The sequence below is a fragment of the Schistocerca serialis genome, chromosome 5 (assembly GCF_023864345.2).
Source record: "Schistocerca serialis cubense isolate TAMUIC-IGC-003099 chromosome 5, iqSchSeri2.2, whole genome shotgun sequence".
Taxonomy (NCBI): Eukaryota; Metazoa; Arthropoda; class Insecta; order Orthoptera; family Acrididae; genus Schistocerca; species Schistocerca serialis.
Window position 1 is genome coordinate 834,121,507 of NC_064642.1, and position 17,252 is coordinate 834,138,758.

Sequence of the window (17,252 nt, forward strand, 5' to 3'; positions counted from 1 at the left end):
AAACTGAGGTAGGTATGCTAGTTCTATCACGTCTTTATTTAGCCAGTGCTCAGTAAAGCATAAAACAGAAATATCACTCATATCATTTAACAATATTTGTATTTCATTCAGTTTATTGGAAAGAGACTGAACATTCTGATGGAACAATTTAAAGTATGAAGCAGGGACTAAATTGTGTCTTGCTTGACCACTTATCTCTTTTTTACATCTAGTATTGTTAGCTATAAAAAACCCTCCTTGATTTGAGGTGTGGGTGGTGTATTCTTGCTAGCTGGTTCCCTGGATTCTGGGCCCTGCCTTTCGTGTGCTGTGGTGCTTCTAATGGTAATCCACTTGTCAAGTAGCATTTGTTTCATTTCAGGAACTTGTATTGCACTGGTTTTCACATTGTATTTATTTTGGTGCAACACTGGTTTCTTCAGGTAGACTGGTCGATTCAGAGATACATGCATCTGGTTTGTACGATTGTTAATTTTAATTAACGAAGACTGTCTGTTGCATACTGGCTCCTTCCCCTGTCTGTTCAAGTGGAATGCGTGACGTGTGAATTTATCATGAGACAGTCTTTCCATTTCAAAGTTTATGGAAATTCTACTTTTGTGGCAAGATTTTGAGCAGTTCACTGTTTGCACTAAATGATGATTAACCATGTCAATGGGGAATGAGTATACAGAGGGTCTATACAAGGGCGATGTTCTTGAGGACAATATTATGGAAATGGAAGAGAATGTAGACGAAGATGAAATTGGAGATACGATACTGTTTGAAGAGTTTGACAGAGCACTAGAGAATGTAGACGAAAATGAAATAGGAGATATGATACTGTATCAAGAGTTTGACAGAGCACTGAAAGACCTAAATCGAAACAAGGCCCCAGGAGTAGACAACATTCCGTTAGAACTACTGACAGCCTTGGGAGAGCCAGGCCTAACAAAACTCCATCCTCTTTTGAAAGATGTATGAGACAGGCGAAATACCCTCAGTCTTCAAGCAGAATATAATAATTTCAATCCCAAAGAAAGCAGGTGTTGAAAGATGTGAAAATTACTGAACTATCAGTTTAATAAGTCATGGCTGCAAAATACTAACGTGAATTCTTTACAGACGAATGGAAACACTGATAGAAGCCGACCTTGGGGAAGATCAGTTTGGATTCCATAGAAATGTTGGAACACGTGAGACAATGCTGACCCTACGACTTATCTTAGAAAATAGATTAAGAAAAGGCAAACCTACGTTTCTAGCATTTGTAGACTTAGAGAAAGCTTTTGACAATGTTGACTGGAATAACCTCTTTCAAATTCTGAAGGTGGCAGGGGTAAAATACAGGGAGCGAAAGGCTATTTACAATTTGTACACAAACCAGATGGCAGTTATAAGAGTCGAGAGCATGAAAGGGAAGCAGTGGTTGGGAAGGGAGTGAGGCAGGGTTGTACTCTCTCCCCGATATTATTCAATCTGTATATTGAGCAAGTAGTAAAGGAAACAAAAGAAAAATTCAGAGTAGGTATTAAAATCCATGGAGAAGAAATAAAAACTTTGAGGTTCGCCGATGACATTGTAATTCTGTCAGAGACAGCAAAGGACCTGGAAGAGCAGCTGAATGGAATGGACAGTGTCTACAAAGGAGGATATAAGACGAACATCAACAAAAGCAAAACGAGGATAATGGAATGTAGTCGAATTAAATCGGGTGATGCTACGGAAATTAGATTAGGAAATGAGACACTTGAAGTAGTAAATGAGTTTTGCTGTTTGGGGAGCAAAATAACTGATGATGGTCAAAGTAGGGAGGATATAAAATGTAGACTGGCAATGGCAAGGAAAGCGTTTCTGAAGAAGAGAAATTTGTTAACATTGAGTATAGATTTAAGTGTCAAGAAGTCGTTTCTGAAAGTATTTGTATGGAGTGTAGCCATGTATGGAAGTGAAACGTGAACGATAAATAGTTTAGACAAGAAGAGAACAGAAGCTTTCGAAATGTGATGCTACAGAAGAATGCTGAAGATTAGATGGGTAGATCAGATAACTAATGAGGAGGTACTGAATAGAATTGGAGAGAAGAGAAATTTGTGGCACAACTTGACTAGAAGAAGGGATTGGTTGGTAGTGCATATTCTGAGGCATCAAGGGATCACCAATTTAGTATTGGAGGGCAGCATGAAGGGTAAAAATCGTAAAGGGACACCAAAAGATGAATACACTGAACAGATTCAGAAGGATGTAGGTTGCAGTAGGTACTGGGAGATGAAGAAGCTTGCACAGGATAGAGTAGCATGGAGAGCTGCATCAAACCAGTCTCTGGACTGAAGACCACAACAACAACATGGCATAATTATAATTATTGTAAGAACTGACCTATAAAAATTGTAACAAAATGACTTTTAAACATTGTAAGAACCCATGTATGTTTTAGTTCATAAGACAAAATTGACGACATCTGTAGAATTTGCACTGTTATACAGATGAATAAACATATCAGTCAATCAATATGAAGAGTAATTGTGCTTTTTTGCCAGTGTCATAGCTCAGATTCCACTTTACCTACGTTTCTTCAGTAATGGGATAAGAGGTGATAGCCAACAGTATTTTTTAAAAGTTTTTTGTTGTACTTATCCATATTGTAGTATCTCTGCTCTAATCAATTACGTTACAATGACACTGTAGGAAGGGCTGAAGAGTCACGAAAATAACACATTTGGGACTAGGAAATTGTTACACTAAATACAGTAAGAGATTTGGATCACTTACTTGCACATTATTATTCACCATTTTTATTTATTTATCCTGCTGCTTTTTATGGCCAAGTAAAATATTTATAACATTACTTCAACAACTCGTCAGAAAAGTAAAACCATACGCTATGTACAAAATAAATAAAAAAAGAAAGGTCAATGCTCGAATTCGGGAGTGATAAAAGAAGTGACAGCCAATAATATATATTTTCGTTTTCATTTGCACAGATTCACATTGCCGAATCAGTTATAATTAACTATGTTACAGTGACAATGTATAGGAAACTCTCTCATGCAGAACTACTTAAATACAAATCAGGGAATAAGAACCAACATAAATTGGAGGAAATTAATCAGACCGTCACGATAAATTTTATCTGCATCTGAACATAGCACAAAAAATGTATACACTGACTGGCAGTTTACACAGACACATTTACATATTTATGTAGCACTTGCCTCATAAACACATGGCCATAAGATCACAGAAATTATCTGTACAATACAAGACTTTATAATACGGTGTCTCTATATTTTTCAACATATGAAATGCCTTATATCAATATGACATTTACTATTATACCTTTCTTGTACACACCTACGAAAAGCAACAGGTCCTCCACTCACTCAGTCCTCTTCACACCCACAGCAACGACAATATTGTACTACTGTTACTAAAGCTAACATGTACATAAAAGTATATAAAACACGAGGAATATGTGCAATATTCAAGTTTTGCTGTTACTGCAAAATTTTAGACAAGCAGTATCATGCCGAAATCACGTGACTAGCCTGGCTTGACGTTGTGAACATGTGTAATAGACAACCCCCCCCCCCCCCACACACACACACACACACACACGGTATTGACCGACCCTGATACAGAGTTGGAAAAAAGAAAAAATCGTGCGGACGATATATACACCATATGATCAAAAGTATCCGGACACCTGGCTGAAAATGACTTACAAGTTCGTGGCGCTGTCCATCGGTAAAGCTGGAATTCAATATGGTGTTGGGCCAGCCTTATCCTTGATGGCAGCTTCCAATCTTGCAGTCATATGTTCAGTCAGGTGCTGGAAGGTTTCTTGGGGAATGGTAGCCCAATCTTCACTGAGTGCTGCACTGATGAGAGGTATCAATGTTGGTCGGTGAGGCCTGGCACGAAGTCGGCGTCCCAAAACATTCCGAAGGTGTTCTATAGCAATCAGGTCAGGACTCTGTGCAGGCTAGTCCAGTACAGTGATGTTATTGTCGTGTAACCACTCCGCCACAGTCCGTGCGTTATGAACACGTGATCGATCGTGTGAAAGATGCAGTCGCCATCCCTGAATTGCTCTTCAACATTGGGAAGCAAGAAGGTGCTTAAAATATCAGTGTAGGCCTGTGCTGTGATGATGCTATGCAAAACAAAAAGGGTGCAAGCCTCCTCCGTGAAAAACACGACCACAGCATAACACCACCGCCTCCGAATTTTACTGTTGGCACTGCACACACTGGCAGATGACGTTCGCTGGGCATTTGCCATACCCATATCAAGCCATCGGATCGCCACATTGTTTACCATGAGTCGTCACTCCACACAACATTTTTCCACTGTTCAATTGTCCAAAGTTCACACTCCTTACACCAAGCGAGGCGTCGTCTGACATTTACCAGCGTGATGTTTGGCTCATGAGCAGCCGCTCGACCATGAAATCCAATTTTCTCACCTCCCACCTAACTGTCATAGTACTTGCAGTGGATTCTGAGGCAGTTTGGAATTACTGTGTGATGGTCTGGATAGATGTCTGCGTATTACACATTACGACCATCTTCAAATGTCGGCAGTCTCTTGTCAGTCAACAGACGAGGTCGGCCCGTACGCTTTTGTGCTGTATGTGTCACTTCACGTTTCTACTTCACTATCACATCGGAAACAGTGGACCTAAGGATGTTTAGGAGAGTGGAAATCTCGCGTACAGACGTATGACACAAGTGACACCCAATCACTTGACCACGTTCGAAGTCTGTGAGATCTGCGGAGCGCCCTATTCTGCTGTCTGACGATGTCTTAATTACTACTGAGGTAGCTGATATGGAGTATCCGGCAGTAGGTGGCGCTGCACCCAGTATGAGAAACGTACGTTTTTGGGGGTGTCCTGATATTTTTGATCACGTAGTGTTATGTTGTATAATAAATGCAGAAAATAAAATAAAAAACGTGTGGTAAAAACGAGTCAACTTTATGAGAACCAAATCAATTATGACAAAGAAAGCGTTTTCTGTGAGGGCGAAAATATCTATTAAGGTGAAATTCAACGAAAATGTTACAACCCCGCGGGAGTTTCGATCAAAAGTTAATTAAAATCTGGTTACAAATTTTCTAATGTTGGTATCGTTTGAGGCAGTCATCGTTTTAACATGGCCCAGGTGGGGAGGGATTTTGGCATCTGACGTTTACTGAGGAAACGGGGAAGTAATGTTCACCGTTAGAGACTATGAAAAACCAGCGAAATGGGCCGTGTAAATGAAAACAGAAGCCAAAATTCGTGTCCTGCTTCTTGAAGTGGTATGTTTTCTTTTTTGTCTAAAGAAAAGAACCGTGGACTCTAACAGCATGTGATTTAGTTAAGGAAATAGCGGCTTTTTGGTTATGTGACAGGCTGTGAAGAATAATCCTGCGTTGTGGTAAAATGCGCTGTGCAAGGAGTGTATTGCTTGCCGGCGTTTTGCATGCCAAGGCCCATCAGTCTCGGTGACATCGAACACGTGGAACAGAGGGCAGATTAATTGTAACGAAAGTTGTTTATGTGCCATGTCAGCAGTTGGTTCCTAGAACGGTTCTATGTCAGCGCATAATAGCAGCGGTAGTGTGGATTGCGGTTGCGACACATTATTAATCTTCATAAATCCAGAACAAATAACTCTGTGACAATGACTATGCACATGGAAAAAAATTTAACACGGATTACCGGTGTGTGTGGAGTCAGTCTGTTTGTGCAGTACGGACTTATCCAACAGCCCTAAATAAATGAGAATATTATTATTTATTATTATGTGTTTTGTATAAGGAGACGTCGGGTTTTTCTTGTGCTGCCTGTGAAATATGTGTATTCCAACCTGTTTCGTTGTAAAACTATCCAACTAATGAACTTGTAGATCGTGGGTGGGGTAAAGTATTTGAATGAAAAACCTCCAGTGCCGAACTCATATTCAGATTATGGCGATTTTAATGAACTCTTTCCATATAATCCAGCGGTTTTTAAAATTGTTGTTGTTGTTGTTGTTGTTGTTGTTGTTGTTGTGGTCTTCAGTCCTGAGACTGGTTTGATGCAGCTCTCCATGCTACTCTATCCTGTGCAAGTTTCTTCATCTCCCAGTATCTACTGCAACCTACATCCTTCTGAATCTGCTTAGTGTATTCATCTCTTGGTCTCCCGCTACGATTTTTACCCTCCACACTGCCCTCCAATGCTAAATTTGTGATCCCTTGATGCCTCAAAACATGTCCTACCAACCGATCCCTTCTTCTAGTCAAGTTGTGCCACAAACTTCTCTTCTCCCCAATCCTATTCAATACCTCCTCATTAGTTACGTGATCTACCCACCTTATCTTCAGCATTCTTCTGCAGCACCACATTTCGAAAGCTTCTATTCTCTTCTTGTCCAAACTGGTTATCGTCCATGTTTCACTTCCATACATGGCTACACTCCATACAAATACTTTCAGAAACGACTTCCTGACACTTAAATCTATACTCCATGTTAACAAATTTCTCTTCTTCAGAAACGATTTCCTTGCCATTGCCAGTCTACATTTTATATCCTCTCTACTTTGACCATCATCAGTTATTTTACTTCCTAAATAGCAAAACTCCTTTACTACTTTAAGTAGGCCTACTATTTTTTCCAGTTGTCGAATGTTTTGTAACGTTTATTTAGAGTATCAGTTGATTGACTAATTTTGTATTTGGCCCCATTTGACTACAGTATGGGTAAAAGTCAGCTTAATCGATTGCCTTAAAATGTTCAACCTATACTTTAAAATTTCAAACAAAAATTTGGCAAACATGATAGTGATTTTGTACACACACTTGCCTGCTTATTTATATTTAGGTTTTAAAGGTATTAAAACCTATTCTTTAAATCACGTGACAACAGTACAGAAATGTAAAACACATTATAGGATACTTACAAGAATTTACATTCAGCTGTAGTTTTATATTTAGGTAGGCTATGTGACAATAATTACAATCCATACATAATGATAAAAAGTATTCCCCACCATTTACATAGCTGGTCTTCTACATTTTATCATTATTTCAGAAACATGTCATATTGCTCCACAGGTTCTTAGACGCTTTGCCAGTTATGTACCTGAGGGTGAATGGCATTTTTCAGCATCTGTTTCTTGTATTTCTCAGCTGGCCTTTATTTCTTGTGTTATGCGGACATCTCCATTGTTTTTGTGATCTAAGCCTATGCTCTTTTGGTAGTGAAGCTTTTACTCTATATGTGTATTGATGGCAATTTTAGATTTTGGAATGCACTTCTGCATGAGTCACTTTTTTTATTCATAGTGGTTCTTTTTGGTCTCTTGTTTCCAATACTCTTCATTTTGCATTAATACTGTTGCATCTTTCTTCCTCACAGTAGCTCCATACTGTAGTATGATTCAAAATGAGCATGGTAGACCTACACTGTACATATAAGCTTGTTGTTGGCATAATGTGCAAGTGATTTCATAATAAATAATATGGTGCTTAATTTACAGCAGACACTGTCTACATGTTGTCTCCATTGGAGTTCATTGTCTAACAAAGTGCTCAAAAAATTTACACAGGTAACTTCTTCCAGTTTTGTTTCATCTATAGATATGGAGTGTGCAATTTATCTTGACCATCTCAAATAACTTTTTTCTCTAGGAAAAAAGTGTAAAGCAAATGTTTAGCTATGAAGGGGACATTAACTGGCATGGTTTCCATTCTTATAACTGTGTTTGTTATGATGTTACAACCTTATTACTTAAAGTACTGCAGTGCTGTACTACATGTACACATTTTGTAATCAAGAAAACTATATTACAGTTACTATTCTGCTAACAAATATTCTCCAGTGATAAGTAGCATTTCTACCTTCTCGTTGTTGGTATACATTATGCTCGCAAACTGAAAATAATTGACTGAACTATTGGTGTATGCATTTTCCTTGTTGTTCCATTCCCTGCTGCCAACTTAGAGTTATGGTAACTGCACTGTGTGCTTAGTAGGGCCTACTGAAGAGTTAGTCAGTTTTGTGGTACTTGTTTTAATAGTGTCATGTTTATGAAAATGGTGTACTGTGATATGTTTCTGATCAATTCTTGAGGAGAGACTAGTTAAAATATAGGGTGCTATTTAAACACTACTTACTACACTTCATATCTTTGTAACAAACAGTGTTACAAGAAAGTTAATGATGCTGGTTAATGTCTCCCTGATAGCTACACATCATTTGCTTGACAGATTTTTTGTTTTTCTTCTGAGTGATTACGTATTTGGTCCATCCTTTATACATTTTTCTTTATTAGTGTAAATGATGAATATCGCCTTTTTTATACTTATAATTGCAGTTCTCTGAGCCACTGCTCCATGTTATTTTTTAGAGTAAATGGGCTACTTTTAAGAATTTCCAGATTTTTTTCCATATGATTAATAGTGTCATGTCATCAGCGTACAGTGATTTTATTTCCTTCTCACTGATTTTGATATTGTTTCAAGAACCAGCTTTAAGTGTTTCATCTAGGAATATAACAAAGCCCCTTACATACCTTACATATTGCTCCGACAGGGGGTGTGAGAACGAGATGAGTCTAATTACAGCACGCACAGAAGCTTAAGCCATGATTTGTCAATCTGTCCATATGTGTGACCCAAGTTTCAGTAGAAATATTCATCTTTGAATTTTGAAAAGGGTGGATTGATCAGTTTCCCCACTGAAAACAAGAGCATTTCATATAGTATACCATTTTGAACATCCTTCCTTTGCAAAACTGGATTTTCTGCATTGATTGCTCTGAAGACAAAATATAAATCACAACTAAATGCCGAAAAAGAATTCATTTCAACCTTCCTTCAAAAGACTCCAGACCCTAAGGAGTCACTGATAATTGCGAAACCGGTTTTTAATTCGGTACTGAAAAGTTACTAGTTAAGTACATTGTGCAGTGCTGATACAGTCCCATTTATAAGCATATTATGTTAGTGTAAATGTGAATTTTAATTTTTTATTATGTTGGAATTTATTTTTCTTTTCTTTTTGGTAAATTTATCAATTTTTTTCTTTTTGATAAGCTCAAACCCCCTTCCACATGGTGGTGCACCGCACAGGTTGAGAATTGCCGATTTAAGCGATAACTCTCCCCACACTTCATATGTAAACGGAATGGTAAACATTTGCAGAGTATGAATGTAGGTTGTAAATAAAGAGGCTGAGCAACAGTAGACTTGCCAAAGATCTCCTGAGACATACTATATTTAAATTTCAGATTTGCATTAAGAATTTATTGTTACTGGTTTTTGTTGCCAGTATACAGATTTTATCTGTTGTGCTGCATATCCACATATGCCATAGCTCTCCAGATTTCAAGTATAGCTGTGTGGATGACTGTGTCAGAAGCTTTAGTCAAATCCAGAAATACAGCAGATAGCCTACATTTGTTCCTTGGTCTAATGAATCTGTAATATTCTGTCGGGTTAGTGACAGCTGTTCCTGCAGATTTCCCTTTTCTGTTTTTGTAGTTTTTTGTGCTGGAATCAGAATGTTATCGTCCTGTAGGAATTTAATTGATCTTCTGTGCATAAGCATCTCTAAGAAACCAGGCATTAAAGGTTTGGAATTACTTTACTTCATCTTGTGAATGTTGCAGTTCCTGTTTCCATGCTTTTGCAGAAGGAAAATAAACAAACCCACTGAAGATAGCACAAAAAGTGCTAAAACATATCTGGGTGAAAGCAAAACTACAAAGGTGTCTTACATAAGGCAGAATTCCACTCAAATTGCTTTGCTTATTTTTATTTTAATGCAAATAGGAATGAGCAGCTTTCTGTATCAAAAAAGTGCTTCCGCACACTCACCTTCTACATGCTCCCCAAAATCCACAAACCTAACAATCCTGGGTGCCCCATTGTGGCTGGTTACCGTGCCCCCACTGGAAGAATCACAGCCCTTGTTGACAAACACCTGCAACCAATTGTCCAAAACCTAGCCTCCCACCCTAGAGATACTAACCACTTCTTGCACCAGCTCTCCACCATTCCCACACCCTTACCTCCCAGGTTGCTACTCATCACTGTAGACACAACCTCCTTATACACCAACATCCCTCATGCCCATGGCTTTGCTGTGATTGAACACTACCCCTCCCTATGCCATGCAGATTCCAAACTCACCACTTCATTCCTCATTCACCTAACCAACTACATCCCAACCAGTAACTACTTCACCTTTGAAGGGAAGGTACACAAACAAATTCGTGGCACAGCCATGGCCACCCACATGGCATCCTCCTATGCCAACCTCTTCATGGGCTACCTAGAGGAAACGTTCCTAGCTTCCCAAAATCCCAAACCCATAGTCTGGTTCAGGTTTATTTATGACAGCTTTATAATCTGGACCCAAACCCAGGACACCTTATCTTCATTTCTCCACAATCTCAACACCTTCCTTCCTAACCACTTCCCCTGGTCCTCCTCCACCCATCTTGCCACCTACCTAGATGTCAATCTCTTCCTCTCAGATGGCTCCATTCACACCTCAGTCCACATCAGACCCATCAGCCAACAACAGTACCTGCACTTTGCAGCTGTCACCCGTTCCACACCAAAGAATCCCTCCCATACAGCCTGGCCACCCATGGCAAATGCATCTGCAGCGATGAGAACTCTCACGCCGATTATGCTGAAGGCCTCACAAAGACCTTCACAGACAAGCAATACCCCCCCTGACCTAATACACACACAGATCTCCCATGCTACACGTGATCCTCACACCCATCCCAAGAACCAGCCACAAAGAAGCCCCTCCCTTGTCACCCAGTAGCCCCTGGGAGTGGAATGACCAAACCATGTTTTTCGTTAGGGCTTTGATTATCTATCATCATGCCCTGAAATGAGGGATACCCGACCAAAGATACTTCCATCCCCTCCCAAAGTGGTGTTCCACTGCCCATCCCACAACATCCTAATCCATCCCTATGGAACACCCACACCCAATCCCCTGTCACAGGGATCGTACCCTTGTGGGAGACCGAGATGCAAGACCTGCCCTATCCACTCACCCAGCACCACCTACTCCACTCCCATCACAGGCTTATCCTACCTCATCAGAGGCCAGGCCACCTGCAACCGCTGCACAGCATTTTACATTGGTATGATAACCAATCGGCTGTCAACCAGAATGAACGGCCACCATCAAACTGTTGCCAAAAACAAAGCAGATGAAATATTTGTGTTTCTGCAAGATGAGTCAGTGGAATATGTGGTGTCATATATGCTCAACTATGCGGACAACGTACATGAGGAGTACAGTGATGACGATACATGCTTAACAAGTGAAAGAGATATTTAAACAGGTGTTGAGCCATGTAGTTTGTCATCCTTGTTGGACAGGGAGCCACAAATCCTGTCTCCATTGAAGTGTAATGAAGGACAATTCTTGTCCAGGGAGTGAGTACTAAACATAATTGTGTACATGAAAGATCATACGCAGCATAGTGCAAAAACTATTATGAACAGATTTAGAATAAGTTCACAGCATTATGACTGTAGCGCGTAAGAAAGACTACGGACATTCAACGAAGGTCAAGGTGCACCTGTTACAAGAACTGATGTTTGCACATTTCAAGGATGCTCGATACAATTTAGAATGTGCATGATAGTGCCCTCCTACATAATGCGCATGAAATAGGCTATGGTGATTTCAAAAAGCAGCAGATGGTTGCATAACTTCAAACAGTGGTATAGAATTGGAGGACAGACGATAAAGAAATTTCCAACGAGGGTCAGGTTGACGATTTACAGCAAACTGTGGAATCTAACTGAAAATTTGCGGATGAGATAAAAAAACTTAGCCCACTGTTGAGTAAGGAATTTTTCAACTTCAACCAGTTGGGACTTGAAGAGGAAACGCATATGGAAGGAACTCTGAAAATCAAAGGCACCAAGAGAGTTGTATCAAGATAAACGAACATTAATGCTTTGACACATTCATATACAATTGCGCTGACTGTTAATCTGGATGATAAACTGGGTAGGAAGTTAGTTATTATGCTGTGAGAAGTTGGAGGTGCTCTGCCCCCCCCCCCTCCCCCCCTATGATTTTTCTCATGTGCATGATCTTGTAAGGACAGTAGGGAATATTTATGTCGTAGCAAGCAAGAGTGGGAAAGCAGGCATAAGAGAACCACAACCGTGGAGTGAGCACTGCTTTTGGCCAATAGCTGGTCAAAATAACATGCTTTGGCTTGAGTCCTGGTGTGCCTATAAAACTCACTCCTTTAGAGCAAACTGTCTCTCCTGAAAAGTGTGTGACGTTGCAAGTCATACCACCTGGAGCTACTGTTCAAATTCAGTCTTTGTTGTTGTTTTCCATTCCTATGAAGCATATCACACTATCTGCAGCTACGCCTTGCTAGGTAGTCAGTTTCACAACAAGCCTGATAACAGTGTGTCTCGCATTCAGTTGTATGCCATCACCAAAATTATTCTAAGAGTATATGCATTCATTAAGAATGGGTGCCTAACTGGGCGTTTGTAACTCCCAAGGCATTCTGCTTCAATATTGATGCTGTGAACCTTTGTGATCGCTGTGGTGTGCTATTTATTTGGTGTTCATGGTGCGAGTTAATGGTTTGTTTTGAACGTATGTCAACGATGTCTGTTTTGTGAAGTGAAGATTGATCTCTACACCTGTCAGACACTCACTTTTTTGCCCTGCTCATGCACATGGTGAGTCATTAGCAGTTGATATTTTTCATGTCATAGTTGTTAACACAGCACTTCCAAATGAGCCTTACTAAAAATTGAATTTGTGATCTTGCACTCATGGGGTTCTTTGTGACTATTTTCTGAGTTTCTATTTTATCACTGGTTCCAGAAACATTGAGTGAGATCGTTGCTCATGTGTTCTAGGATGTACTGGTTTCTTGTCCCTTTCAAGTTAAAATTTTACAGCATCTGTGGAATTTTTGTTCATTATAGTAGCAATTTTTATTCCATCTGTAGGGTAGTGTCTGCAGTTTTCATTGTCTTAATATTTCTGTTATTTGCACTCTTTTTACTACAATTTTCAGTGTTAATTATGTCACATGCTGTTTTACTTTCCTGTTTTGAATTTGTTATGGCTCTGTTTGTTAAACTGGCCTTTGCTTCTCTCATTGCCTACTTCCTTTTCTAATACTGTTTGTCAAAGAGCCTGTAGTCTAGACATAAGGTCGATTATTTCTTTTGTAGACGATTAACTATGGTGAACATGCTTCTTCCAACAAAGTTAAGTTAAATATTTTTGTCATTCCAGGAATGAAGAACCACGTTTGGAAACTTAACGTACAAGTACAACATGTTACCTGTAACACACAAGGATGCTTCCAGATCTCTGGGATCCCGACTGAAAGAGAAGGTCAGCGGATGGGCAAGGCTGATATTTTCAGACCGTAACTCAAGAAATCTTTTTCTCTTTTTGTTGCTAAATCTTTCATTTGCATTCGTGGAATTAGCTTACGGAATATGGACCAACAGTTTAGGTCTCATATCGGATTCGTTTCACATGTTTTTTGACTGCACAGGCCTTCTAGCAGGTCTTGCTGCTTCAGTAATTACGAGGTGGCGAGCAAATGATAAATTTTCCTATGGTTATGTAAGAGCAGAAGTTTTGGCTGGCTTTGTGAATGGCTTGTTTTTGCTCTTCATTGCATTCTTTATTATGTCAGAAGCTGTTGAGAGAGCAATTGAACCGCCAGAAGTGAAGCATGAAAGGCTATTTGTAGTATCTGTTCTGGGACTTGTTGTCAATCTTGTTGGGATTTATGCATTCCAACATGGTCATGGGCATTCTCATGGAGGCAGTAGTGGCCATGGACATTCCCATGGCAATCATGGCCATACACATTCTCATTCTCATGGAAGTCATTCACATAGTCATGACCCTGAGTTGAGTGGCAGCAATTCTCAAATAATGAAAGGAGTATTTTTGCATATTTTAGCTGATACTTTAGGGAGTGTTGGAGTAATTATATCGGCCATCCTGATGCAGATGTTTGGATGGATGATAGCTGATCCTATATGTTCGATGTTCATAGCCATTCTAATTGCATTAAGTGTTTTGGCACTGATAAAGGATAATGTGTTAATATTAATGCAGAGACAGCCAGTAGCTTTGGATCATGTACTTCCTCAGTGTTATCAGAAAGTCAGTCAATTGGCTGGAGTTTACAGTGTGCAAGAACCACATTTTTGGACGTTGTGCAGTGATGTTTATGTAGGTGCTTTGAAACTGGAAGTTTCTAAGGCAGCAGATCCAAAATATATTGTGAGCCACACACACATGATATTTGCATCTGTTGGTGTCAGGCAGTTGTATGTACAATTGGACTATGCTTCTATGTGATTCAGACAATATAAGAATTGTGTAGGTACCATGTGGTTGTTTCGTTAATGGTTGTACTGTTGGTTATGTTCCAGTTGGAAGGCAGTTGAAGAGCCTTGCAATTGATACAAATTTTATTTGTTGACAGTATTATTGTTGTGTAGGTATATTTTATTCTTTAAAAATGATCCCATAATTTAATGCCTACACTTGCATTTAAAATCACTGATTACCTGTTTGTATAAACAGAATGTTTTGTTCTGATAATATTAGTAGAGATACTCAGTGAAATTTTTATAATGAGAGAATGAAGAAGGCTGATGAAAATAGTGCCTCTTGTTGACTAAATTGATAGCTGTAGCATTCAACATAGAGGTTGCACAAATACTGTGCTATCTGTGAACTGTGATTGAATCGTCTGTATTCCACCTGGAGATACTATAACTTACACTTAAAAATTTATGATATTAGATGATGTATTTTGCTGTTAATTGTTAAGCTCTTGAACAAGATGAGCTTTAATAAGTTTCTCCTGTCAGTTTGTGCATTCCAAGTGGAAAATTGCAGCTGTGTTGCGAGTAAAAAGCTGTGAAATAAACTGTGTTGTTTGTGAATTTATATTGTCACCTTTGTTGTTCAGTAACATTGTCTTCCTCTCTCTTTCAAATAATTGTGCTGAAACTTTTAATTTCTGGTACTTGTTAAGTCTCTCTCTCTCTCTCTCTCTCTCTCTCTGTCTCTCTCTCTCTGTCTCTCTCATTTGATATATTTTCTTGTAATCTCAGTTGTGACTGGTTCACTGTAAGATAAAAAAAAAGCCTATCTGGTAGTGAAATAGATTTTTCTGGTGTAACTTAATCATGTCATTGTTAAATGGGTTGACTTAAATGAGCATGTTAAAGCATTGCACACACAATACAAATGTGTGACTGTTAATAAAAAGGCAATATAATGTAAAGGATAGTTACTACTCACACTATAGCGGAGATGCAGAGTCTCAGAAAGGCACAACAAAAAAACTGTCGGAAATTTAGCTTTCAGGCAACAAGGCCTTTGTCGAAAGTAGACAGCTTATACACACTTATACACACAGTCACACGAATGCAACTCATGCCCACATGACCACAGTCTCTGGCAGTTAGACCCAGACTGCGAGCGGTGGGGCTTTGTGGGAGAGGCAACTGGGTGGGGTAAGGAGGAGGCTTGAGAGGAGAGGGGTAGGGATAGCAGGGTAGGGCGTGCTTTTGACAAGGAAATTGTTGGCTGAAACATACCTTTCCGCCAGTCTTTTTGTTGTGCCTTTCTACATTTCAGCATTTCCACCATATGGCGAGTAGCAACTATCCTTTTCATTATATTGTTACATTCCATTCTAGATTTTCCATTGTTTGATTTTGTTAATAAAAAGAAATATTTATATAGCACTGTTTTGTTTGTTTTCTCTACTTGTTTTTCACTATATTAAGATCAATTGCATTATGGTTTGATTGGGACCATCTTTGTAGACCATTAATTAGCAGTGTGTTTGGTGGGATGATGTGAGTTTTGAATTTAAAGTTCAGTTCTTATTTTTTACTTCATTTCTTGTAAATAAGTTGAATATGCAATACTTCAGCATTTGTTAAGCTTTGGGCACTTAAAGGATTTCCATCTCGCCATCTTTAATGGTCACGGAACATAGCATATTCCAATATTAATTTTCATTTTAAATTGCTGCCCGCTGGCCTATTGGGTGCCAGGAAAGAGAGGTGTAGGGGAAACAGCTCCCATCTTTCTCACAGAACAACATTGTATTCAGTGTCCACTGCAGTGCAGTGGCATGTTGTTTTATTCAGTAGCTAAGGTTGCCAGAAGGCAGTAACATTCCTTGCCGGCCTGAAATTATGTGACTTCTGCCATTTCATACTGCCCAGAAAAGTGCCAAGCTAAATTGTGCATAACATAAGTAAAATTTATACCAACTAATCTGTAAACAAATGTATTCATTGTGACAGTAATGAATGTAGTTTAATATTTTGTCATGTTTACAATAATTAAAACAGTATAATAGATTTTTAAAATTTTGGGATAAAATTAATTTAGTTATATCAGCCGTGAAAGTAAACATTACTTCCGTAACAGCAGAAGCAAAATGTGACCAGTAATGTGGGTACAGCAATTTTGCTGTGTCCCCATGAAAAATCTTTAAAAAATGAGTTCACTTGAAAGCAGAAAGACAGGCATTCACAGTTGCATGCAGAAAGTACACAAATTGCTGAGGCTGTATAGAAAATGATTTAAGAAATAAAGCGTGGCAACAAAGCTTCTCCTCTCACCTATTTTCTCCCTCATTCCACTTCTTTAACTTATATATATGAGAGAGAGAGAGAGAGAGAGAGAGAGAGAGAGAGAGAGAGAGAGAGAGAGAGAGAGAGAGAGAGAGACTTGGCCCACTGTTCATATAACACTGGAAAGAGCCCACAGAGGAAAGGTAAAGAAGTGGAATGAGGGGGGGAAAATAGGTGAGAGGAAAAGTTCGTTGCCACACTTTATTTGTTAAATCATTTTGTATACAGCCTCAGCAATTTGTGTACTTTCTGCATGCAACTGTGAATGCCTGTCTTTCTGCTTTCAAGTGAACTCATGTTTTAAAAATATTTTATGGGGACACAGCAAAATTGCTGTACCCCCATTATCGGTCTCATTTTGGTACTATTGTTACAGAAGTAATGTTTACTTTTACAGCTGATGTAACTAGGTAGCAATTGCTGTTTCTTAATTGAAGAGTTTATTTCCTTGTCTCCCTGATTCAGAATTCCATCTCTGATGGCATTGATGTTAGTGACTGGATTCTTCTTCCTCGCCATGAAATTGTGATGAGGGCTGGTTCTAATGTCTTAATAAGAATATTTTACAAAAAGTTCTCACTAATCT

General features: G+C 39.1%; 1 protein-coding gene across 5 annotated transcripts; it reads left to right on the plus strand.

Moving 5' to 3' along the window:
• Positions 1-4,846: 4,846 nt before the first annotated feature.
• Positions 4,847-15,716, plus strand: LOC126481540 (zinc transporter 7). 5 transcript variants are annotated; one of them, XM_050105359.1, is made up of 3 exons: positions 4,847-4,857; positions 7,492-7,560; positions 13,272-15,716. In XM_050105359.1, exon 3 carries the CDS (start codon positions 13,314-13,316, stop codon positions 14,358-14,360), a length of 1,047 nt encoding a protein of 348 aa, XP_049961316.1. In that variant the 5' UTR covers positions 4,847-4,857; positions 7,492-7,560; positions 13,272-13,313; the 3' UTR covers positions 14,361-15,716. The 5 variants fall into 5 exon arrangements, with proteins under 5 accessions (XP_049961316.1, XP_049961313.1, XP_049961315.1 ...); XM_050105356.1 differs by lacking the exon at positions 4,847-4,857 and adding an exon at positions 5,113-5,286; XM_050105358.1 differs by lacking the exon at positions 4,847-4,857 and adding an exon at positions 5,113-5,286 and having other exon boundaries at positions 7,495-7,560.
• The last annotated feature ends 1,536 nt before the right edge of the window (positions 15,717-17,252 follow it).